This window comes from Pleurodeles waltl, chromosome 10 (assembly GCF_031143425.1).
Source record: "Pleurodeles waltl isolate 20211129_DDA chromosome 10, aPleWal1.hap1.20221129, whole genome shotgun sequence".
Lineage (NCBI taxonomy): Eukaryota > Metazoa > Chordata > Amphibia > Caudata > Salamandridae > Pleurodeles > Pleurodeles waltl.
This window is the reverse complement of record NC_090449.1, coordinates 111,156,456-111,182,244: the sequence shown is the minus strand read 5'-3', so window position 1 is coordinate 111,182,244 and position 25,789 is coordinate 111,156,456. Positions and strand designations below refer to the sequence as shown.

General features: G+C 46.1%; 1 protein-coding gene across 1 annotated transcript in view; it reads left to right on the top strand.

Moving 5' to 3' along the window:
• INTS1 (integrator complex subunit 1) overlaps positions 1-25,789 on the top strand; it is a 494,737-nt gene that overhangs the window by 242,883 nt on the left and 226,065 nt on the right. Inside the window, exons 30-31 of the mRNA XM_069209905.1 lie at positions 16,564-16,688; positions 21,359-21,613. Of these exons, the coding sequence (XP_069066006.1) occupies positions 16,564-16,688; positions 21,359-21,613 (380 nt within the window). The remainder of the gene's footprint in view (positions 1-16,563; positions 16,689-21,358; positions 21,614-25,789) is intronic.

Below are 25,789 nucleotides of genomic sequence, written 5' to 3'. Positions count from 1 at the left end.
CTCTGCCTCTCCTGATTGGGGGGGATAAATGAGGGCAGTAACACGGGCGCGCCGCTGGCGCGCCGAAGGCAAGCCCCTCTGCGGCCGTCTGCGCCAGAACGGGCCGGAGGGCCAGGGACCTAACACCCTGCTCTAGAAGGAACAGGTACACCATCTCTGAACTTAAAAATCTCGCGGGCCCCCGGTGCACGCACACACTTATCCCAGACATCTCCTATGCTTGGAGGTGTGCACAGTGTAACTGGACGGCGCCCACACCACTTATGGTGAAAAAACAGAGCATTCGGGGAGCCCGGGAAGAAGGAGGTAACTACTCAGATTATTCTCCAGGTGGCGGCACAAGGGACTTTAAAGGTGTGGGCTCCTTTGCCCTCATTAATGCCAGATCCCTCCCCAAACACAAATTTGAAATCAATGAACTCATCTCCACCCTCAACATAGACTGTCTTTTCTTAACAGAAACTTGGGCGAGGCCAGATTCGGATCCTGACTTCATTGAGGCAGCTCCCATCAGCTTCTCTTTTCATAGGGTAGACAGGAACACGGGTAGAGGAGGAGGTCTGGCTATTATCTGCAGGTCTGATTTCACCTGCGTTTGGAACAACATGAGCTGTATGTCAGAGATCTGTGAAACCATGGCCTTTAAACTACTCTACGGCAATTCCCTGGTCTCCGAGGGTTTGCTAATTTATCGGCCCCCTCACTAAGTTCCTCTCTACATGGACCTCCCTGTTGAAACCCCTTATTATGGCCCCTAAAGCAATCATGCTAGGAGATTTTAATATTCACTTTGATGATACGAGCGATCCACTGGTTACTGAATTTCTCAACCTTATGGCGGCTTTGGACTGAGTCCTAAAGGACGGGTTGGCCACTCATAGAGCTGGCCATACCCTTGATGGAATCTTCACCGGTCCTGAGGAGGAATTTAATCTCTCAACGACCCCGTTAAAATGGACTGACCACTCGCTCTTGACGTTTAAATTCCTGGTCAGACAGCCACCTCCAACACCTATTCCCCCGGGAAAGCGATTATGACCATGGAAAAGTATCAAAGCAGAACCTTTGGAAACAGCACCAATACAGAGCTGGAACCATCCAAAGGCATCACCTCTGCCATCGCTTGCCAGGTTCAATCAGGGCATCGCGCTGGCAATGGATTCATTAGCGCCGGCGAGGGTCTCTGCTCCACGCACTATGAAAAAACCCAGTCAACCATGGTTTTCTCGGGATCTCAAAATCTTACAGAGACAATACCGTCAGAAGGAGCGTCTCTGGAAACTGAATCCTAGGGAAAATGAGAGAGCCGATCTAAAATCTGCCCTAAACACTTACAAAGAAGCTTGTCAGATTGCCAAATTGGACTATTTTACACTGAAAATCAGGGAGGCAGCGAACTCTTCCAGAGAGCTTTTTAGGACCATTAATGCTCTTACTACTCCCTTAGGCACATCTAAAGTAGAGAACTCCCAAGATTTCTGCAACAAAATAGCCAAATTCTTTGAAAGTAAAATTCTTAACATCTATTCCAGCTTCATCTCAGACAAGGATCAGGTGAACTCTTCTCCCTGGACAGCTTTGCCTTTGCCCCCTCTGATGGCACCCAATGGGGCTCCAGATAAGCCTTATTCACTTTCCAGGTTTAAAATGCCATCTCAAGAGGTCATTTGCAAGCTGCTTCTGGAATGCAAATCAGGTTCTCCACTGGACCCCTGCCCTCCCGTCATCCTTCAGTTAGCACCGAAGTTGGTGGCATCCATGCTGGCCCCCATCTTTCAGGAGGTCCTCATGACTGGTCTGTACCCTAAGGCTTGGAAAGAAACCATTATTATTCCCCTAAAAAAGAAGGCAACGGGTAAACCTGATGATCTGACTAACCTACGCCCAATAGCCCTGCTCCCTTATGCAGCCAAAATCCTGGAAAAATACATTTATAAAGAACTGGTTGATTTCCTGCTAGCATCAGGGGGCCTAGACAGCTCGCAACATGGCTTTCGGAAATCCCATAGCACTGAATCAGCTCTCATTGCATCATCCAATACCATACGCAGGTTGGTTGATGAGGGGCAGGGGTCTTCCTGGTTCTACTGGACCTGTCGGCTGCATTTGATACTATCGCCCCCACACATCCTGTTAGAACGCTTACATCAGGCAGGCATTAAAGATCAAGCTCTCAAGCTGATTGAGTCCTTTCTATCAGACAGATGGGCCACAGTCAGCAGTGGTGATTTTAGATCCGCTGCCTACTTCCTGCTGTGCGGGGTCCCTCAGGGCTCATCTCTCAGCCCAACGCTATTCAATGTGTATGTGGCACCACTGGCAGAGCTTATCCGCTCTTTCAGTTTTATCCCAACTTCCTATGCAGACGACACTCAGATTATCATCCCTATTAACAAAGACATGGAGGAAGTGGCGACCCGCTTTAATGCCTGCATGATAGCTGTGAATAGCTGGATGAAGGCCAATTGGCTAAAACTGAACTGCGAAAAAACAGAGATCCTGTGCTTTGGGGTCAAGAGGGAATACTGGTCTTCCATTTGGTGGCCCAATGAGTGTGGCACTCTCCCCGTGCCAGGGTCTACCTCCAGGAACTTAGGGTTGCTGTTCGATGATCAATTATCCTTTAAACCCCAGGTTAATCAGATAATCAAAACCTGCATGTGGACTCTGAAGAAATTAAAAAAAGTTTTTCCTTTTATTCCACAATCCTGTAAAATTACTGCTACTCTAGCTCTAGTCATTTCCAGATTGGATTACGGGAATGCGCTTCTGCTCAACCTGGATAAAGTATCGCTAAATAGGCTGCAGGTAATGCAGAACACTGCGGCTAGGCTTCTATTGAAACTCCCCCGCGCGGCCTCCGCCAAGAAGTGCCTGAAAAACCTACACTGGCTTCCGGTGGCCCAACGGATCTCATTCAAGGCCCTCTGCATTACTCACAAGGCCGTCCATGGGATTGGGCCTAAGGTACTGACCACTAAGCTGCAATGGTACAGACCTAAAAGGCTGCTACGATCTGTGTGAGAAAGTAGCCTCTTTCTAGCCTTGTTACCCCCACTTTTGGCCTGTTTGTGAGTGTATGTCAGGGTGTTTTCACTGTCTCACTGGTATCCTGCTAACCAGGGCCCAGTGCTCATAGTGAAAACCCTATGTTTTCAGTATGTTTGTTATGTGTCACTGGGACCCTGCTAGTCAGGACCCCAGTGCTCATAAGTTTGTGACCTATAGGTATGTGTTCCCTGTGTTATGACTAACTGTCTCACTGAGGCTCTGCTAATCAGAACCTCAGTGGTTATGCTCTCTCATTTCTTTCAAATTGTCACTAACAGGCTAGTGACCAATTTTACCAATTTACATTGGCATACTGGAACACCCTTATAATTCCCTAGTATATGGTACTGAGGTACCCAGGGTATTGGGGTTCCAGGAGATCCCTATGGGCTGCAGCATTTCTTTTGCCACCCATAGGGAGCTCTGACAATTCTTACACAGGCCTGCCACTGCAGCCTGAGTGAAATAACGTCCACGTTATTTCACAGCCATTTTACACTGCACTTAAGTAACTTATAAGTCACCTATATGTCTAACCTTTACCTGGTAAAGGTTGGGTGCTAAGTTACTTAGTGTGTGGGCACCCTGGCACTAGCCAAGGTGCCCCCACATTGTTCAGGGCCAATTCCCCGGACTTTGTGAGTGCGGGGACACCATTACATGCGTGCACTACATATAGGTCACTACCTATATGTAGCTTCACAATGGTAACTCCGAATATGGCCATGTAACATGTCTAAGATCATGGAATTGCCCCCTCTATGCCATCCTGGCATTGTTGGTGCAATCCCATGATCCCACGGGTCTCTAGCACAGACCCTGGCACTGCCAAACTGCCTTTCCCGGGGTTTCACTGCAGCTGCTGCTGCTGCCAACCCCTCAGATAGGTTTCTGCCCTCCTGGGGTCCAGCCAGGCTTGGCCCAGGATGGCAAAACAAAGGACTTCCTCTGAGAGAGGGTGTTACACCCTCTCCCTTTGGAAAATGGTGTGAAGGCAGGGGAGGAGTAGCCTCCCCCAGCCTCTGGAAATGCTTTCATGGGCACACATGGTGCCCATTTCTGCATAAGCCAGTCTACACCGGTTCAGGGACCCCTCAGCCCTGCTCTGGCGCGAAACTGGACAAAGGAAAGGGGAGTGACCACTCCCCTGACCTGCACCTCCCCTGGGAGGTGCCCAGAGCTCCTCCAGTGTGCTCCAGACCTCTGCCATCTTGGAAACAGAGGTGCTGCTGGCACACTGGACTGCTCTGAGTGGCCAGTGCCAGCAGGTGACATCCGAGACTCCTTCTGATAGGCTCCTTCAGGTGTTGCTAGCCTATCCTCTCTCCTAGGTAGCCAAACCCTCTTTTCTGGCTATTTAGGGTCTCTGTCTTTGGGGATTCCTTAGATAACGAATGCAAGAGCTCATCCGAGTTCCTCTGCATCTCTCTCTTCACCTTCTGCCAAGGAATCGACTGCTGACCGCGCTGGAAGCCTGCAAAACTGCAACAAAGTAGCAAAGACGACTACTGCAACTCTGTAACGCTGATCCTGCCGCCTTCTCGACTGTTTTCCTGGTGGTGCATGCTGTGGGGGTAGTCTGCCTCCTCTCTGCACTAGAAGCTCCGAAGAAATCTCCTGTGGGTCGACGGAATCGTCCCCCTGCAACCGCAGGCACCAAAGAACTGCATCACCGGTACCCTGGGTCTCCTCTCAGCACGACGAGCGAGGTCCCTTGAATCCAGCAACTCTGTCCAAGTGACTCCCACAGTCCAGTGACTCTTCAGTCCAAGTTTGGTGGAGGTAAGTCCTTGCCTCCCCACGCCAGACTGCATTGCTGGGAACCGCGACTTTTGCAGCTACTCCGGCCTCCGTGCACTTCCGGCGGAAATCCTTTGTGCACAGTCCAGCCTGGGTCCACGGCACTCTAACCTGCATTGCACGACCTCCTAAGTTGTCCTCCGGCGGCGTGGGACTCCTTTGTGCAACTTCGGGTGAGCACCGTTTCACTCCACTTCATAGTGCCTGTTCCGGCACTTCTGCGGGTGCTGCCTGCTTCTGAGAGGGCTCCTTGTCTTGCTCGACGCCCCCTCTGTCCCCAGACGCAATTGGCGACATCCTGGTCCCTCCTGGGTCACAGCAGCATCCAAAAACCCTAACCGCACGATTTGCAGCTAGCAAGGCTTGTTGGCGGTCTTTCTTCAGGAAAACACTTCTGCACGACTCTCCACGTCGTGAGGGATCCGTCCTCCAAAGGGGAAGTTCCTAGCCCTTGTCGTTCCTGCAGAACCTTCAGCTTCTACTGTCCAGTAGCAGCTTCTTTGCATCCACAGCTGGCATTTCCTGGGCATCTGCCCATCTCCGACTTGCTTGTGACTTTTGGACTTGGTCCCCTTGTTCCACAGGTACCCTCGACTGGAAATCCATCGTTGTTGCATTGCTGGTTTGTGTCTTTCCTGCAGAATTCCCCTATCAGGACTTCTATGTCCTTTGGAGAACTTTAGTGCACTTTGCACTCACTTTTCAGGGTCTTGGGGTGGGCTATTTTTCTAACCCTTACTATTTTCTAATAGTCCCAGCGACCCTCTACAAGGTCACATAGGTTTGGGGTCCATTCGTGGTTCGCATTCCACTTTTGGAGTATATGGTTTGTGTTGCCCCTATCCCTATGTGTCCCCATTGCATCCTATTGTAACTATACATTGTTTGCACTGTTTTCTAATACTATTACTGCATATTTTGGTATTGTGTACATATATCTTGTGTATATTTGCTATCCTCATACTGAGGGTACTCACTGAGATACTTTTGGCATATTGTCATAAAAATAAAGTACCTTTATTTTTAGTATATCTGTGTATTGTGTTTTCTTATGATATTGTGCATATGACACTAGTGGTACTGTAGGAGCTTCACTCGTCTCCTAGTTCAGCCTAAGCTGCTCTGCTAAGCTACCATTATCTATCAGCCTAAGCTGCTAGACACCCTATACACTAATAAGGGATAACTGGGCCTGGTGCAAGGTGTAAGTACCCCTTGGTATTCACTACAAGCCAGTCCAGCCTCCTACATTGGTTGTGCAGTGGTGGGATAAGTGCTCTGTAACTACTTACCACTTTTGTCATTGTACTTTTCATAAGAGAAAAATATACAAAACAAGTTCAGTGTATGTACACCTAACCAAAAAGTTTTGCATTTCTTTTCTCACTTCTTTTCTAAAGTGCTGAAAAGTACTTCTAAACTTTCAAAAAGTTCTTAAAAAGTTTTTTTTTTCCTGTCTTTCTAAAAGTTCTGACAAACTTTTGTTCCTTTTTCTGTCACTAAAACACTTTCTAAAATGTCTGGCACAGGCCAAACTGTTGATCTGTCCAAACTTGCTTATGATCACCTTAGCTGGAAAGGAGCAAGGAGTCTCTGCATAGAAAGAGGTTTAAGTGTAGGTAAGAATCCCCCCAGAGAACTGTTGGTTAACATGCTTATAGAACAGGATAAGGCCAGAGGTGCCCCATCTGTTGAAAAAGTAGCTAATGGTTCCCAATCTGATCCAGGGACTCCCCTAGAAAAAGATTCAGGAAAGAAACTTCCTAGCCTGCCCATTACAAGACAGCCTAGCATAGTTGGTACTGAGGTAGAGTCACACCATACTGATAGTGTTGTCTCACATCAGGGCAAGAGTGTTGCTTCACATAGTAGAAGTGATGTTTCTGTTAACCAAGCTGTTAGGATGCCCTCTGTAAGGGATGGTTCTCCTTCTGTACATTCTCCAGACCTCTGCCATCTTGGAAACAGAGGTGCTGCAGGCACACTGGACTGCTCTGAGTGGCCAGTGCCAGCAGGTGACGTCAGAGACTCCTTCTGATAGGCTCCTTCAGGTGTTGCTAGCCTATCCTCTCTCCTAGGTAGCCAAACCCTCTTTTCTGGCTATTTAGGGTCTCTGTCTTTGGGGATTCCTTAGATAACGAATGCAAGAGCTCATCCGAGTTCCTCTGCATCTCTCTCTTCACCTTCTGCCAAGGAATCGACTGCTGACCACGCTGGAAGCCTGCAAAACTGCAACAAAGTAGCAAAGACGACTACTGCGACTCTGTAACGCTGATCCTGCCGCCTTCTCGACTGTTTTCCTGGTGGTGCATGCTGTGGGGGTAGTCTGCCTCCTCTCTGCACTAGAAGCTCCGAAGAAATCTCCTGTGGGTAGACGGAATCGTCCCCCTGCAACCGCAGGCACCAAAGAACTGCATCACCGTTACCCTGGGTCTCCTCTCAGCACGACGAGCGAGGTCCCTTGAATCCAGCAACTCTGTCCAAGTGACTCCCACAGTCCAGTGACTCTTCAGTCCAAGATTGGTGGAGGTAAGTCCTTGCCTCCCCACGCCAGACTGCATTGCTGGCAACCGTGACTTTTGCAGCTACTCCGGCCTCCGTGCACCTCCGGCGGAAATCCTTTGTGCACAGTCCAGCCTGGGTCCACGGCCCTCTAACCTGCATTGCACGACCTCCTAAGTTGTCCTCCGGCGGCGTGGGACTCCTTTGTGCAACTTCGGGTGAGCACCGTTTCACTCCACTTCGTAGTGCCTGTTCCGGCACTTCTGCGGGTGCTGCCTGCTTCTGAGAGGGCTCCTTGTCTTGCTCGACGCCCCCTCTGTCCCCAGACGCAATTGGCGACATCCTGGTCCCTCCTGGGCCACAGCAGCATCCAAAAACCCTAACCGCACGATTTGCAGCTAGCAAGGCTTGTTGGCGGTCTTTCTTCAGGAAAACACTTCTGCACGACTCTCCACGGCGTGAGGGATCCGTCCTCCAAAGGGGAAGTTCCTAGCCCTTGTCGTTCCTGCAGAACCTTCAGCTTCTACTGTCCAGCAGCAGCTTCTTTGCATCCACAGCTGGCATTTCCTGGGCATCTGCCCATCTCCGACTTGCTTGTGACTTTTGGACTTGGTCCCCTTATTCCACAGGTACCCTCGACTGGAAATCCATCGTTGTTGCATTGCTGGTTTGTATCTTTCCTGCAGAATTCCCCTATCACGACTTCTATGTCCTTTGGGGAACTTTAGTGCACTTTGTACTCACTTTTCAGGGTCTTGGGGTGGGCTATTTTTCTAACCCTTACTATTTTCTAATAGTCCCAGCGACCCTCTACAAGGTCACATAGGTTTGGGGTCCATTCGTGGTTCGCATTCCACTTTTGGAGTATATGGTTTGTGTTGCCCCTATCCCTATGTGTCCCCATTGCATCCTATTGTAACTATACATTGTTTGCACTGTTTTCTAATACTATTACTGCATATTTTGGTATTGTGTACATATATCTTGTGTATATTTGCTATCCTCATACTGAGGGTACTCACTGAGATACTTTTGGCATATTGTCATAAAAATAAAGTACCTTTATTTTTAGTATATCTGTGTATTGTGTTTTCTTATGATATTGTGCATATGACACTAGTGGTACTGTAGGAGCTTCACTCGTCTCCTAGTTCAGCCTAAGCTGCTCTGCTAAGCTACCATTATCTATCAGCCTAAGCTGCTAGACACCCTATACACTAATAAGGGATAACTGGGCCTGGTGCAAGGTTTAAGTACCCCTTGGTACTCACTACAAGCCAGTCCAGCCTCCTACAATCTGCCACTGCCTATCGAATTCAAATTCCCCATACCAAGAAGGTGAAGTGGGGCGACAGAGCTTTCACTATCGCAGCTGCTAAAGTCTGGAACTCACTTCCACTGGAATTAAGGCAAGAACACAATTATCTGACATTTAAAAGACTGGTCAAGACCTGGCTCTTCACACGATAAGATCCAGAGCCTCCCTTCTAGTGGACATAGCCTCTCTCAGTTAGCGCTTCGATGCCCTTGGGCCGGAACGCGCTTTATAAATACTCAATACATACATACATACATATTGGTAACTCCGAACCTGGGCCTGTTTATTATCAAACATATCGGAATCATACCCCAATACGGTTGTATGATGGAACCATGCATGCTGGAACCAATCATGCCTTAACAACATGGTCGGAGCCACAACTGCGTTGTTTCCACGTATGCCTTTACCACGCATGCATTTACAACAAGTTTTCGTTGTAAAAGCATGCCTAGTAAAGGCATGGGTGGAAACAACATGCAAAACGGCATGCTTGGTTCTATCATACAACCCCCCACCCACCCTGAGGCCCAAAAACTACTCCCACCCCTAATACCTAAACTACCCCGACACCCCATCCGCCCTGAGCCCGAAAAAGAAAAATATCCCCACCCCTACCAATCCCCTCTAAACTAAAGTACCCCACCCGCCCTAAACCTAAAATAACTACCCCCGACACCCCGTCCCAACCTGAGCCCTAAAACAAAAGCAAAAAACTACTCTGACCCCACCCCTAAAAACTAAACTACCCTGACACCCCCACCTGCCCTGAGCCCTAAAACCTTCCCCCTAATAAGTAAACTACCCCAAACCCTCCACCCACCCACCCTAAACACAAAAAAACGATCTCAACCTCCCACCCCCTAAAAACTAAATTACCCTGAATGAGCAGTAAACAAAAAATCACAACCCCTGCCCCTAAAGATTCATATACTCCGCGTCCATAGATCATGGGGTGGAAACTCCTTCACTATCAAGGCTGCCCATCTTTGCAATGCCTAACCTCTTGAGCTTCGCCATGAACCTTCTGAATCTCTTTTTTAGGAAGAGATTGAAAACCATCCTCTTTAGCCACTAGTCTGCCTTTTCATGTTTTTTTTTTTTCTGGATCTTCCTGTACCTTTAGCGATGGGAGGCCCTAGGGTAGCTACGCGCTTTATAAATGCATAAAACTAAACTAAAAGTTAAAGTACCCCGACACGGACCACCCACCCTAAGTCCCAAATCCACTCCATCACTAAAAACTACCCACCAACCCTGCCTTAACCCCACTTACCTCACCACGTCCTCTCCCTCCTCTTCTCTCCTCCCTCCATTCCTTAAGCCTCCCCCACCCCTTTAAAAATAAACTAACCCTAAATAAAAAAAATACCCAAAACCCCCCACTCCCGCCCCTAAAAAACAAATAGCCCGACCCCCCCACCGTAAGCCCTTAAAAAAATAGAAAAAAACCCTACTCCAACCCCTTAAAAAAAAAAAATAGCCCTCTCCCACCCACCCGATCCCTTAATCCACCCCCAGCCCTGCCCCAGCCCCACTTACCTCACCTCGTCCTCTGTGTCCTCTCCCGAACAAAGCATGACTTTTTCTGTGCCTTAACCATGCATATGCAAAGTTCATTGCTTGGTTAAGGCACAGACAAATCGTGCGTTGTTAAGGCAAGCGTGGTTACTTTTGTGTGGGAAATGTCCACATTGTTTACAATGTGCGGTTGAGGATGTTTCCCCCCTAATACTGTTCCAAGTATTGGTTATATGACTCCATGCACTCCTTGGAGGACCTCCAGCCTTTCTTCTGCCAGACAGGTTTCTGCCCTCCTGCTGCTTGGCCAGCTCAGACCGAAAAAGGCAGAATAAAGGATTTCCTGTGGGAGAGGGAGGTAACACCCTCTCCCTTAGAAATAGGTGTGAGAAGGCTTGGGAGGGGTAGACTCCCCAAGCCCACCTGTATACTTTGAAGGGCACATTTGGTGCTCACCTTGCATAAACAGGTTTGCACCAGTCCAGGGACTCTCGGTCTCTACTCTGGTGCAGAACCGGACAAAGGAAAGGGGAGTGACCACTCCCCTGTCCATCACACCCCGGGGTATCCGGGTGCAGAGGTATGTTACAGGGTCAGGTGTCCCATTCACTTCAATGGAGATCAGTCTGGTCAGAAAGAGGCTGCGGAGGGCTTGACCCTCTAGATCCTCGGGCACGTAGGGACACCGTTGATCCACTTTTTCTCGGGTTGTGGGGCTCGAGTTCAGTGGTGTCGGGTTCCAGTGCAAGGGATACTCATGGGTGGAGGGAGCTGGCAGAAAAAGGCTGGAGGTGGCGTTGGAAAGTCCACTGTGGCAAACCCAAGGTGTATTTCGGCTAAGGAGGGCCAGGGGAACACGTTGGCACCGTTGGCTCACTTCAACTCGAGCTGGGGACACAGATGCAGTGGTGCAGTCCAGTATCGGGTTTTGGCAGTTCAGAGTCCTTGCTAGTTGTCTGGTGTCTGCAGGGTGCAGGGAAGCAGCTTCGCTACTCCACTGGAGACCCTGGATACTTCTCAAAGTACTGGCAGTGCTCCCAGGCTTTTGGAAGCAGAACAGCTGCAGGACAAGTCGTCTTTGGCACAATTGTTGAGGTCTCTTCGAGCCCTTCTTCTGTGGTTCAGCGAATCTGTTTTTCTTGTGCCAAGGGCACCCCTAAATTTTTAATTTAAGGGACGTTAAGGGAGTGTAGGGTAGTAGCGAATGGGCTTCTTACCCTTTGGGGTGGCAAATGGGCCCTGGGCCAGCAAGATCAGTATCTCCTCTGAGGGAAGCCAGATCTGCATACCAAGGGTTGTGTGCTATATGAAGCTCTTTACCTTGAAATGTAGATTTGCCAGTCATCCTATTGGGAGGGGTGTGTTCACATCCCTGCCAGAGCAGGCTTTGTTTCTGACCACCAGAGAGTGGAGGCTATCACTGTTGGGGGCCAGAAACATGTCTGTTGCTGTCAAGCTGGATAGAACTAGTCTGCCAGCGCACCAGCAGTTGGATAGGTTTTTCAGGAGGCACCTCTGTGGTCCCCTCCCGCTGCATGTATTAATAAAGTCCATCATTCGAATCAGTGAGAGATTATTAATGTGAGATGTTTTATACCAAATATCCCTCATTTAAGTGAAGCTATCACGTAGCTGGGTAACTCGTATTGGCCAGTGTCCAGCATATGTACTTTAAACGGATTCCCTGTATTTAACAATCGACAAAGACATAGCAGGGGCATCTCTTCTCTTGCAGATATGACCACACATGCAATATGATGCACCCTGCTTTAGGACAGTAAGCCCTGCTGTAGGGGTGTCTGACATACATTGCATGCAGTGTTAGTGGGCATGTGATGGAAGCTAGCTCTTTATAGTATATATCAAAGTGAGATATACCCTGCAAAGAGTCCAGGAGTTCCCTTACTAGTTGATAAGGGCTTGCTCTAGCAGTTCAAGGGTGCTCTTTTAGGGGTAGTGTGTTGAGCAGCCTTAGGGTTATCAGAGAGGACTGTTTGACATCTGCAAATAAACACACCGTCAATAAATGAGACACATGACTCAAGAAGAGGATCCATGCCAATTTACAAAAATAACAAGTATCTTTATATATGTTTAGGCACCAGAATCAATATAATTAGGTAAGTATGTTTTGCAAGAAAAATCTTTACAGTTTTGAGGAGTCTACATAGTACAGTTTTTGGATGCTGCAGTGTTGTCCCCTAAAGAGAAAAACAAGTACTGCATTCAGGTATAGTACAGCGACTTACAGGACCAATCTCCTGGACGTAAGTATTCGGCAAGGGTGAGGACCACACCCACAGGTGACACCAGGCAGCACTGAGGCGGTCAGGTGTAGTACGAAGTCGGGTGCGAAGTGTTAGTCAATAGCCATCGGTCCGGTTGAAAAGAGGCTGCAAACTTAGACAGGGAGTCCAAACCAGCAGGTGGGTTCAAGTCTTGAGATGCTAGGGGACGGGGGCACACCATCAGTCCTCTTCTCCACAGGCAAAGGGCAACAGATGCGGAGGTGTCCTGAGGCATCTGATTTTCTCCACCAGGAGCTCTTGTGGTTGAGGGGGGGCCTGCGGGCTGCAGGTGGCATGGTGAGTCCACAGTTCGCAAGTTCACGGTGGGCTTTGTCTCTAGAATGCTGGGGGACCATGTTGGCAACGTTGATCCACTTAACTCAAGCTAAGGCGGCTTTCAAGTGTCTGGTTTTTGTGGTTCCAAGTCCTCTCATGTCCCTGGGGTGCCTGCAAGATGCAGGGACGTAGTTCCTCTGCTCCACAGGAGTTTCTGGGTCACCCCATGCGCCTGTTCCATTTACATCAACGGATGCTACCAAGGCTGGAGAAGAATTTACAGCCCACTGTGTCATTTGTCTCTCTTTTAGAATCCACCACAGTCTTGACTGAGGTTGCGCCTCTACCGGCCAACAGCCAGTCGCTAAGATTCTGACAGTTTGTCCTTACCATGCACTAGGGCTCACACTTTGTACATCCTTTCAGTACTGACTTGGACAATGACAGTTGTGATAAAGGAGATGATTTTATACCGGTGTGATGAAGGTCACTGGTAAGAAGACCTCTAAGATGACAGTGATCTGGATACTTCTCAAGATACCATTGTTGTATCCCACCCTAGTCCTGCGGTGGAGGAAAATGCTTTATTCGCATTAATTATGCAGAGGGTGGCGAAGGCTTAGACCTAGAGCTCCCCACTGAAGACTAATGTTTTAATTGAGGTACTTCTGCCAGGTTAAGCCCTCACAAAGCATATACTGTCATTCAACAAGACCCTTAGAGGCACCCTTTTCAGCATTTATCCAAAACCATGTTCAGATCCACTGTTTAACAGGCAGTTGCTCATCGCAGTTGTGCTGCACCTAGTGACCCTGCCTTTTCTTAAAACAAACACTGACACTAGAGTTTAGTGGTACAGGTGTCCTCCAGTATATTAAATGCTTTTCCTTCCACTCTGCTTGATCATGAGTCAAAACAGAGACATTTGGCAAAGGAATTGTCTCCGCTATGAGCCTTGTCCTGTGGTCAGTAAAAATCCACCTATCTTCTTTGCCGCTAGTTCAATCACCATTGAGATACAGTTACTCAAGTTTTACCGGCTATTCTGGGCGACCTTTGGGCATCCCTCAATCAAGTTATCCAGAATAATTCTGATGCAGTGAAATTCGTAATACGTTCTGGCTTGGAAACAACTGACTTCTTGGGCTGAGCAATGGGCACCAGTGTGGCACTTCAATGTCATGCCTGGATGAGGTCCTTGGGCTTCTCTTGGGATGTCTAATCATCCTTGATGAACATGCTGTTTGATAGCTCTCAACTGTGGCTAAAAAACAGACTCAGCCTTGAAATGGTTTAAGAAGAGAACAGGCCACCACATGTTTTTTTAATCTTTCTGCCCACACCAGACAGTTGGCTTGTCTATGGCTATCGTCGGGTTTTTCTGTTTTGCCAATGCCAGGCCCTTCCACCAACCAAGCAGGCCATTCAACCTTTTCGTGTCACACTCTGCAGCTTTTAGAGACTGAGCCCAGGGCAGCAAGGATAATGTGCAGTTCAGTCCCCACCCCTCCAGCAAATCTGCTGTTGTGGGTCTTTACCGGCACACAGCCACCCTGATGGAGGCAGGATTCAATATTACCTCCAGGGGTGGTAGTCTGTCACCCCGGGCAGAAGTGGGTCCTCCAAATTGTCCATTGGCGCTGCGACTTCCCATTTCTTTCTACCTCGCTGCACATTTGAAGGCCATCAGGGCAGCTCACTGAGCACCTTCTGTCCAATTTGTTGCAGGAAGTGCAGGCTGTGATGGGGCAGTAGAGACAGTTCTGACCTAGAAAGTAGGAATTGGGTGATACTACCACTACTTCCTTGTACCGAAGAACGTTGAAGGGCTTTGTCCTAATTTAGATTTTTACCCTCAATGCTTTCCAGGAAAATGGCAAATTCTAGGTGCTCTTGCTCGTCCAGGTCTTGTCTGCCTTAATCACTGTTGCCTGGATCGTGCAGTTTGACTTGTAGGACGTTTATTCCCATATCCTTGTCCTGCAAACCCACAGACACCTCCTGCAGTTTGTAGGAAGCTGGCTCTTTATATAGTATACCAAACAGAGGTATGCTGTGTAAAGAGTTTAGGTATCCCCTTAGTGGTTGGGCAGGGCTTTCTTTAAAAATTCCAAATGCTCTATTTGTGGTAGAGTGGTCAAGCAGCTTAGGCTAACCAAAGGGGGGGTTAAACATTTGCTGTGCAGACACAATCAATAAATGAAGCCTATACACCCGATAAGGAGATCTACATCAATTTAGATAAATAACAAATCTTTATACATTTTTAACACCAAGAACTTTGTTATTTGGTAAGTACTTTTTAAGTTAGCAGTTTTGAAGTACACAGCAAATAAACTTGTATTGAGTTTAATGTAATTTTATCCTATGGGAAAAGAAGCATATACTGCATACTGATATTTGGCAACAACTTACAGGACTGTTCTTCTGCAGTTAAAGTAAGTTTGGGGCAAGGTCCAGGGCAGCACCAACAGGTCACCTCGGTCGGCTCTGGGGCATTTGAGTGCAGAGGTGCTTTTCAGCATCCAGTGCTTTAATGTTATCCTATGGGAAAGAAACATATACTGCGTACGGGTACTTGACAATGACTTACAGGACTGTTCTTCTAAAGTTAAGGTAAGCAGGGGACAAGGTCCAAGGCAGTACTAACAGGTGACTTGGGAAGGCACTGAGCCGTTTGGATGCCGGGGTGCTTTACAGCATCGGCTGTCCCTTGCACTTTAATGGGAAATGGTCCTGGGGAGAAGAGGCTGCAATGGGGACTGGTTGACCAGTCCGTCTGAACCGAAATGGGGGGCTCAGGTCTCATTGGTCTTGGGCACACAGGGCTACCATTGGTCCACAGCAGCTTGGGCTAGGGAGTGCGAGAGCAGTGGTGCTTTGTCTTGCAGGGTTGCAACATGAAGATGCCTTGAGGTTCTTGACTCCTGCATAAAAGAGGCTGCAGGCAGCGACTGGAGGGTCTTAGTACCTCGTTGGCCCACTTTGACTCTGACTGGAGGGCTCGAGTGGAGTGGTGCATTTTGGTGTCTGGTTTTCCATGGTCCAGGGCTCTCAGCGTTCTTCTTGGGTACCTGCAGGGGAGTGGCTCCACCTCTCCACAGGAGATGCTAGTGATTCCTTGAAGTTCAGGCACTCCTTCCAAGCTTTTGTAGGCAGAGCAGCTGTAGGACGAGTTGACTTTGGGGCAATTGTCGAACACAGCAGGCAGGCCAGCAGGGTTGGGGCCAAGTCAGTAGCTTCTCCTACGTTTTTGTTTTCAGAGCTCTTCCGTGCCCTTCTACTTCTTAGGTCGGTAGTATCTGAGTTCCTGGTGTCAGGGGGCACATCAGTATTGAATTTAGGGGTGATAAGGGAAGTGAAGCCAATAGGCTACTTACCCTTGGGATTACTACACCCCCCTCTATGATCACTTCCTGTGTGAAGTGGGCTTAATCCAGTCCCGCAGTGCCTAATTTTACCACCCACACGATGATGGAATTCCTACTTTTGTGTCCCAGCCTCATACATGGGGAATATTGACAAGGTGAGGAATCTGCAATTTGATAGAGCATACACCAAAAAGATAGTAGTTACAGAAGGTAAGAAACTTGTTCATCAGATTACACAGTCTTTTGGACTTGTTGGATAATGTCCTTTGATTATTCCTTCTCTTCTGCTCTGTGTCTTACTTCATTTTATCTTTTCAGAAAACAAAACATATGTATTTTATTGCAAAGGTGGTAGATCAGACTAGCTAATTGTTTAGTTAAGGATGTGAACCTATGGAATTGCTAATCACCTAAAGATAATTGCTTATCTTCACAGACAGCATTGATTCTCTGAGGCCAAAAGTAAGCTCGGAAGCCCCTCAAGGTCCAGGGAGGATACGCGCTCTCACTCAAATTCCTGTTCTTGGCCCAGAGGATGACCTGGCTGGGATGCTCCTTCAGGTAAAAAAATGAAATCTGAAACCATGGATTGCATCACATCTTTGGGCAATACGTGCTGTTCTGCTTTATAGAGCAATAATGCAATTTAAAAATACCATATCTCTAGTTCTTCATGTCTGCTTCCTTTCAAATTCCCTGTTTCTAGGGAATTTGCATCCCTGCAGACAACATATTGTGCTTGTGTGTGACATAGTCATGTGTTCTTATAAGTATCTGAGCTTCAACGTGTGAGTATGTGTGTTACTTGTCTTTGACATTCTAGGAGTGTTCAGGGATATGCTTGTGGGAACTGCTTTCTCTTACTGTGAATTTATGCTTGTTTAGGAGCAAGTGTTTTGTGTGTATAGCTTACCACAGAGGACACTGTCAGATCAGTCAAATGGATATAGCTTGATTGCCCGGTTTAAGTCTGATTATAGTATCATAACACTTTTAAACACTGACGAGCCTAGTTCTTTCCCTGGATTTTTACTATTGTTTTCAAGAATGTGTTTCTGATGACTGGCTTATCTTTGGGATTTTGCAAAGTACATTCACAAAGAACCCCTCCACGCAACACTTTATTTATTTGATTGATTGCTAAAGTGCCTGTGTAGTGGTATAAAGTCACTTCATACTACTGCATCTTTCCGAGTCAAAAGTGTTTAAATCTGACATCTCATCCTAGTAATTAGTTGCCATCGATCAAAGAAAGTGGTGGTTAATGAGGTGTATGTTCAATGTCTGCTGCCATGGAGACAAGTAGTCCTTCTTTGGGTCCTGTCCTCTAGACATAGGATTGGTAGTTGTCCCTGAGGCAACGAGCAGTGACAAAAGTTCCAAAGACGTGCACCAAGATATCTGATAGGCCATCCAACATGAGTCTATTTTGCGAAATTGGGCTGAACTATAAGGTTTGCTTTGCTTGTTCTGAGTTTGCAGTTGGACATGTTGGGTGGAGTCAGGTGTTAAACATAGATGAGCCTGTTTTGAAGGTTGTGAAAAGTAGTTTGAACTTGATCCTCCGGACTACCAGTAACCAGCAGAGTTCCATTATGGCTGGGTGATGGGATGAGATCTCTCCAGACCAAGGCAAAGTTTAGCTGCTTGGTTTTACATTATCTGAAGTTTAAAGATGACCTTGCTATACTTACCTCTGTAGACCGTGTTGCAAAAACACAGTTAAGATGAGTCCAGGTCCATAGTGAGTCTGAACCCATTTCTGCAATTCCATGTGATTGAAGGGACACCTGGTCTGTTTTGTCCACAAAAGCAAAAACGTCCGTCAAAATACCACAAAGTATCATGTCTCTGCAAACGTACATGCAGAAAATACATTTTTCCAGGTCGGTGTAATTATCTTATCATGCACAGCATATTTTCCATCTACATTATGAAAATAAGATGTATCAGTACCCTTAAAAAAAAAAAGATAATTGGTGGATGCTGTGTCCAGTTTCCCTCTTGTGGATAAGAGACTGGCATAGATTTAATGCTTCAAAATAATTGTTTCTTTGAAATAGAAGGCTTGTTCAACATGTTGCCAAGTTTGCCTCAATGTCTAAGAGACATAAAGTCTTCTTAACTTTCTGCTCTGATGAACAATGTGGTCTCTGTGGTCCCCAGGAGAATGGCCACTGTCAGAGAGAGCTTCAGGTGTGGCTCCCAGTGCAGTTGATGACATTTCAAATGTAACCTAAGGTCTGCATCGATGCTTAATTCTGCCAACAGACTGGCCCTTTTCACTTAGTAATGATGGAACCATTGTTAGGTTGAGCGCGCAAGTGTTTTTACCTGTTTGAAGTATTGTGGGCTTTTAACCACGCCTATCTAACGTTCATCACTTTAATTTGTTCCTGGGCTTGCTTTTTAAAAATCACTTGATGTCATTGATAAATGCTCTATGTTTGTCACACCTTGCAAACTGTCGCTGTTACATGGATTATTGCACCATTACCCATATACGTCAGCGTGGGCGGACTATTTTTTTCTTTTGTCTCTCCCCTTTGCGCTTCATGCCGGCCATGGCGCTCACAGTGCGAACAGGCACAACAGAGTGAACTCGATCAGCAGTATTGAAGCGCTGGTCACATTGGTCACACTTGCCTAATCAGAGTCAATTCTTTTGGCTCTCCCCTTAAAACTTTTGAAATTTATAAAGGCTTTACGTAAAACAGAAATCCTCAAAGCAAAAGCGGCTCTCCTGGCACAGGGGGAGAGCTGATACTACAATATTCACTGCACTCGGGAAACTCACAGCATAATGCTTTGCAGGGCATTGCATTTACAAAACAGTTTTGCTCATAACTTAGCCCGTGGTGGTCCTACGACAATGGGACCAACACACAAACATCCAGCATGATGCACTTTTTCTGTCTAGGTCACCTCTGTCCCCACATTAGGTTAGTCTGGACTGCAATATAATAACCCCTCCCACCATTCACTGTCTTCTTAAGCGCTTTCATGGCTGGAACCTTTGTTTTACTGCTGGGAATAGCTTGTGTTTTAAGGGCCTTGTTTGTAATATTAATGCTGTAGGCCTGCTACTCCTGAAAATGTATAATGCACTACAACCTCTACAGGCTAAATTGATGATTACACTGCATTACGTTCTGCTGTTTTTGTTTTTGTGTGGTTATGCCCTATAGGGGCTTACTGCATAGGTACATGACAATGTTTCTTACAAATGCTGTTTTCATTGTGGTGTCCTCTGGGGTCTGTTCTAAGCATTACAGCCATATCAACATACTGAAATATTTGTGGCACGAAAACTTGCCCCATAATGCTTTGCAGGGCATCACTTTTACAAAACATTTTTGCTCATAACTCAGCCTGTGCTGGTCCTGGGACAGTGGGACCACCTTCAAAACATTGACAACAATGTGCTTTTTCTGTCTACATCATCTTTGGATCCCTATGCTGTGTTACTGGGGACTCCAAAATAATAACCCCTCCCATCATTCATTATCTTTTTAAGGTTTCTCATTTCTGGAACTTTTGTTTTATGTCTGGGAAAAGTTATGTTTTATGGGTCTTGTTTGTAATATAATTGCAATAGACCTGCTAGCCTTGAAAATGTGTAATGCATTATGCCCTCTATGGGTTACATATATGGTTACACTGCATTACTTTCTCCCATTCTTTTTTCATGTGGTTATGCTCTCCAAGGGCTAACTGCATGGTTACATGGCCATGTTTCTTCTAAGTGCTATTTTTATTGTGGTGTCCATTAGGAGCTGTTTTAAGCATTGAAGTCAACATACCATATTTGTGGCACAAAAACTCGCCCCATAAGGCTTTGCACAGCATTACCTTTACAAAACATTTTTGCTCATAACTCAGTCTGTGGTGGTCCTAGGACAGTGGGACCACCTTCAAAATGCTCTTTGCGTCTACATCATCTCTGGGTCCCCACACTGGGCTCCCACACTGGGCTAGTGGGGACGCCAAAATAATAACCCCTCTCACCATTTACTGTCTTTTAAGCTTTCTCATGGCTAGAACTTTAGTTTTACAGCTGGGAGAAATTTTGTTTTAAATGCCTTGTTTGTAATATCATTGCAATAGGCCTGCTAGCCCTAAAAACGCCCTCTAGGGGTTAGGTATATAGTTACTCTGCATTATATTCTCCTGTTTTGTGCATGGGGTTATGCCCTTTAGGAGTTAACAATATGTTGACATGACCTGTAGCTTACAAGTGATATTTTTATTATGGTGCCCTCGAGTGGCTGTTTTGCACATTTTAGTCTAATGCCGAAAGTGTATTTCTGATAAAGGTTTTTATGATAATTGTATAAGTTTAAATAATCTCTCCTTATTACAATTATGACCATGATCCAGGCCAACTTAACATCTTCATTACACTATGACTGTTTGAATACTCTTTAAATGTTTGGATGACTCTTCTAGTTCATTTCCCCTCTGTGGCTGTCTTGTGTCTTTTTTGTGGGAATTGTGTTAGCCCAGCCAGCAACTCTGATGGTGGGGTGGTGAAAGTGATATCCTATTGGAATTAGCATGGCAGATTTACATTAGGTTGCTAAATGACAGCATTTTCATTTTTTTGCTGCACATAGATGAAGAAGGTTAATGGAAGTGCTTTAGTTATATGCAGGGCCACTGGAATTGTATGGCAGGGTTGACAAATTTATCTGGCAACATAAGTCCAGTTATGAATTTACAAGGCCAATAGCTCTAACACAAGCAAATGTGAGACATATTGCATTGCAAATGCATGTTAGAATGGGTGTATTTAACTCATGGTTCTTAACAGTACATTGAAAACTCAGCATTATTGCTCCTCAAGAACTGTGAGGTTCAGAATGCTGCAGTACTCTAACTTCCCTCTCTTCCCATTACTGCACCTGAATTTACTCAAACAAGGTATTTGTAGTAAGTGTAGTCTGCACAAGGTCCATTTGTTGATCCTCTGAAGTTTCTCAAGTAGTCCTGTTAGCAGTTTGTCTCTGGATGTATGCAGTCATGCTCAGTCCTTTCTTTTCATTGACTAATTGCATGCCATGATTAAAGTATCTGGAGGAATCCACGTAATGCATATTGGCCCACATGACTAAGCATTGGTGAAGGGAATCATGGTCTTGAAGCTGATGGACTTGAAGTCCTTTAAGTAGCAAGAGACAGGCTATGCTGTACAGCAGTTGAGGAACGTTTTTATGTGTTTCTTCTTTTAGCTCTTCACTTTGAAACCAGATCCTCGGTGGCAGAACACAAATCCACGGCCAATTTCCCTGGCAATGCAGCAGGCTCTTGGACAGGAGCTGGCGCGAATCCGGCATGGAAACACACAAGTGACCGGTGTTGCAGTTCGTCTTCTCCAGGCTCTGGCAGCGTTATTGAATTCACAGCACAGCGCAGCATTGGTCTTGTCCATGCATCGTAATCACTTTATATCCTGTCCACTAATGCGACAGCTATACCAGTATCAGGTGAGGAATCTTGCTTGAGGGGAGTATGTGGGTAGAAATACTTCTAACTCTTCCTCAGGCATATTGTTGTCAAAGAAGAACTAAGTTTGAACCACAGTGCCTACTGTATACTATTTGGAATTCAGGAGTCAATGAATTCTTATTTTTGTTTTGGATTTGAAAATAAATAGTTTCACAGATTTTTAGGTGCATATTTGCATTTGTAAGAATATAAAATCTGTTGCTGCTGCTTCAGTGACTAGTACAAGTAGAACCACTACAACAATGGGCAGTGCTACTATAATGCAACTATAGCTACTTAGTCTATTGGCAATAGTTTTACTACAATGAGAATTCATACTGTCTGCTCTGAACAATTCTATCGCTTTTACACCTTCTTTCCTCGAAGGCAAAGTGAGACTTATGTAATATGTGCCCTTCTTTAAATGCATTATTGTTCCTACCTGGGATATGGAGCGTTCTCAATTTTTTTCCTAAACAGTTATTTTTGAACATTGTTTTAGATGATAAGATATTTGATTTCGAAAGTGGGCATTTTTATTCCAACTGCAGGCTTCAGCCTCATACTTGACGGAGACAAATAAATAGAAAATTACCAGTGATATTATTTCCTTCCATACTACAGTTTATTTGTGCTTTGTCTTAGCCAAATGTATAGAAAAGTAAATGATCGTAGCAATAGGTTGTAGGTACACATGCTTTGCATACTTCTACTATCTATTACTGGGTTCAGCCATTACAAGTTCCTTTTCTTCTAAGAAGCTTCATGTCACAAGATGTGGTGTGACTCCACCCTTAGCACTCTATTGTGCATTGGCACTGGCTCCACTCTTAAATTATATTCCGCCATCAGGTTTGGACGTGGTCTGTAGAGGTTCCAAGGTCGACAGGCTTTCAGTGTCTTCCTCAAAACGAATTGGCAGTCTATGACACACGAGGCAGGAGAAAAATCTTTCTGGTCCACTGTAGAAAAATTTCCTCAGGACCGTATTACTCTGTCCAGTTGGTTTTCGGCATTGGTGCCTCAGTCGAGACGTTCTTCTCTTGGACTTAGTGGGGGACTAAGAGTCTGTGGGTAAATTAGGGCTACTGGATTGACCGCCCTTCAACTATTTTCCAAAGTTCATTGCCAAGTATACTTGGACCGACTACAGTGGCCTTTGTCTTGCTATGGGAGCATCCTTCACTTAAATCCTAGTGCATTAATCCACTAGGGAGACAGCAACATCACCACAGAGAACTCTGGCCAAATCCTTGAATAAACCAAGTAACTTAACACTAATTTCTTACAACATAGCAGGGTTTATGAGCAAAATGACACAAGAAGCCTGAGGGGATTATATTGGCATTGAGGGTATTATCATGTCCCAAGAAACATGGGAAATAGAGCCTTCACACAAGCAAGGTTTTAAAACTTTTTTGCTCCGGCTTGCAGGCCTCTGGCTGGTAGGCCATTGAGTGGACTTGCCATATAGTTTAGTATTTCCTTGGGTTGCCTGTGAGACATCTAATGATAGATTCTCCCAATTTACTTGGTATAGAGGTTTTTATACGGGAGAGGGACAAATTGTTTTTGTACAATGTTAATAATAGAAGTAAAACAAGGGCATCTAGGTCCCCACTACTAACATTAATGGGAGACAGTAATATCAGGATTGGTAAAGAGGCCACTTTTATTGTAGGTGGTGTTTTCAGTCTAAGCTTTGAGCCCTCAGTTCTTTTAAGGGACATTGCTAACCAAGACCAATCATGGGGCATTCCATCACCCTAGACCCTTGTATACCATCCCTGACCAAGGTGCCCTTACAAACGATATACCTCTGCTTGTGTTGTCACTTGAGAGCATGTAATGGCTGAACAACCTCTGATTAAGTGAGGTGTCCTACCTTTAGAAGGAAAACCTATCAAATTCATATCGACTTTATACTTCTAGACTTGAACTCTTTGGACAACCTTCTAGACATGGAAGACTTTCAATGGTTTGAGAGTGACCGTTTCCCTTTGCACCTAGCCGGGTCTGGTGGCTTAATGGACTAATGCGTCCACTGTAGGGGCCTATGTTTGACCTCATGGTCACGGGTTCAAATCCTGGCGGGTCCACTCAGCCTTTCATCCAATTTCTGAGGTCGATAAAATGAGTAACATTGAATTGGGTAACAATAAACATCTGTTATTCAGCGCCAAGAGGCCTATAGGTGAACGTGCGCTTTACAAAAAATAATAATAATACAGACCTTACTCTTCAAGGTCATTCAGACTATTGAGGTCCGCACTGGCAACTTCCTTGCAGGGATGTATCCATTACCAACAATCGGAAGAGTGTAAGGTGGAAATATGTTGCAAAAATGTTCTATATTGCCCAATTATATAATTGTTTGGATCCAGCTTTGTGTGTTTTTGCTGACCCTGATTCTACATCTCTGAAAGATATGTACTCCCATACTAAACGTTTTGAGGCTTGGAAAAACTATATAAGGATATCCTGAAATTATGTAGCTTTGTGCACATGATTGGCCATGGTGCAATAAAAAAAAAACATGATGAGCCCTGGAATAATATTCTCCCCCAGGATTGGACCAGCCATTTTCAAGCTCTTTATAGCAACAATACTACTGGCTCCCTTACTGCTACAGTGCTGGTACCTGAAAAGGTTGGTCATAATGCTTTAGTGATATCCTCTCTGTTTGAGCAGTAACTAGACAATGATATAGGTTGTGTTTTCTCCTTGTTGGAAACTAAACTTGCCATTAGTTCACAGAAAGCAGGCAAAGCCCCTGGGGCCGCATAAGATCTCTGTGGATCTTTTCACATCAGAGCCCACTGTTAGGGCTCCCCACCTAAATTGTTTTGCTAAAGCCATTATGGCAGGTGCCCAAATCCCTCCTATCTGGAAAGGAGCAGAGATAGTTTCTATGTGGGAAGCTGGTTATCTATGTGGTGTACCAATGTAAGGCGACACTATGCAGATAGTCCAGCCGACCGTTATTGGTTTACAGGGGATAAAATAATAATCTCAAATGCTTTCTTTTGTGGTTGGTGGGTGAGCAGTTTAGACTTATCAAAAGGAATTTCTAAGCATTTGTTGAAGACACGGAGTCAATAAATGAGACACACTCAAAGTATATTTATTTTTCAAGAATATTTCAACACCAGAAAAAACTTCAAAGTAGGTAAGTACTCTTGCACTGTATCGTTTTTTTTTCAACTAAGTAACAAGTTTACTCAAATGCGCTTTTACGTGTCAAAGGCTTTCATTTGGCAAATTACATTTATTATTTACGGGTCTTTGCAGTCAGATCCCGGAGGGTCCCCTTGAGGTTATAGGGTTCTAGGGGGGCAAGGTCGCTAGTATCACCAGCAATACAGTTTTACCTGCCTTGGGTCATCTGGGTGCAGAGGTGTTGGATGGGACAGGTGGTTTGAGCTGCGCACGGTTGGCAAAGAGGGAGGTCACCTGGAAACAGGCAGCACAGGAGGACTTGGGGACAAGTCTCGGAGCTCCCATCGGGGACTCTGGTGGTGGGGGTCCTGGGAGCAGGGAAACACCATTGATTGTCGTGGACCTGGGACTGGGAGCTCGGGTGCAGGGGGTTTGGCTGTCGGATACTCCTGTGGCAAAGGTGCCCATGGTTCTTGGTTGGATATGAAATGGGTACAAAACCGGGCAGCTGGTCCCCTCTCGGGGATGGCATCTGCGATGCTGATGTCCCTCGACAGCTGGTCTCTAGTTGCAGCGTTGGAGTCTTGAGTAGACTCAAACAAGCGATGGTTGCTACAAGGGGTCCGGTACCCAGGGTATTGGTGCAGAACAGCTCTGCTGGGCCCTAGCATCTTCTCACTTGGTGCGGACATGGGTCTAACCTCCTGGAGCACGGTGACCTCCTCCTGGGTGGCAGCTGCGTCGGTGGACCCGGTGGTCAGCAGCATGGTGAGCTGGACATTGCGATTGTTGTCTGCAGTCTGCAGGAAAGTGGCTCCTGTACTTCAAGGGAGATGCTGAAGGCTTGATGAGGTGCTGGAATCCCTCCGAGGCTTTTGGAGGGTGCACAGCTGCAGGACAGTTCGGGTTGTCGCGATTGTCTGGACAGGAGCAGGTAGGCTGGCAGGGGTTTGGCACCTAAGTCCCACAGCTTTCCACACTTCTGCTACTTCAGCTTTTCTTTGTGCTCTTCTTTT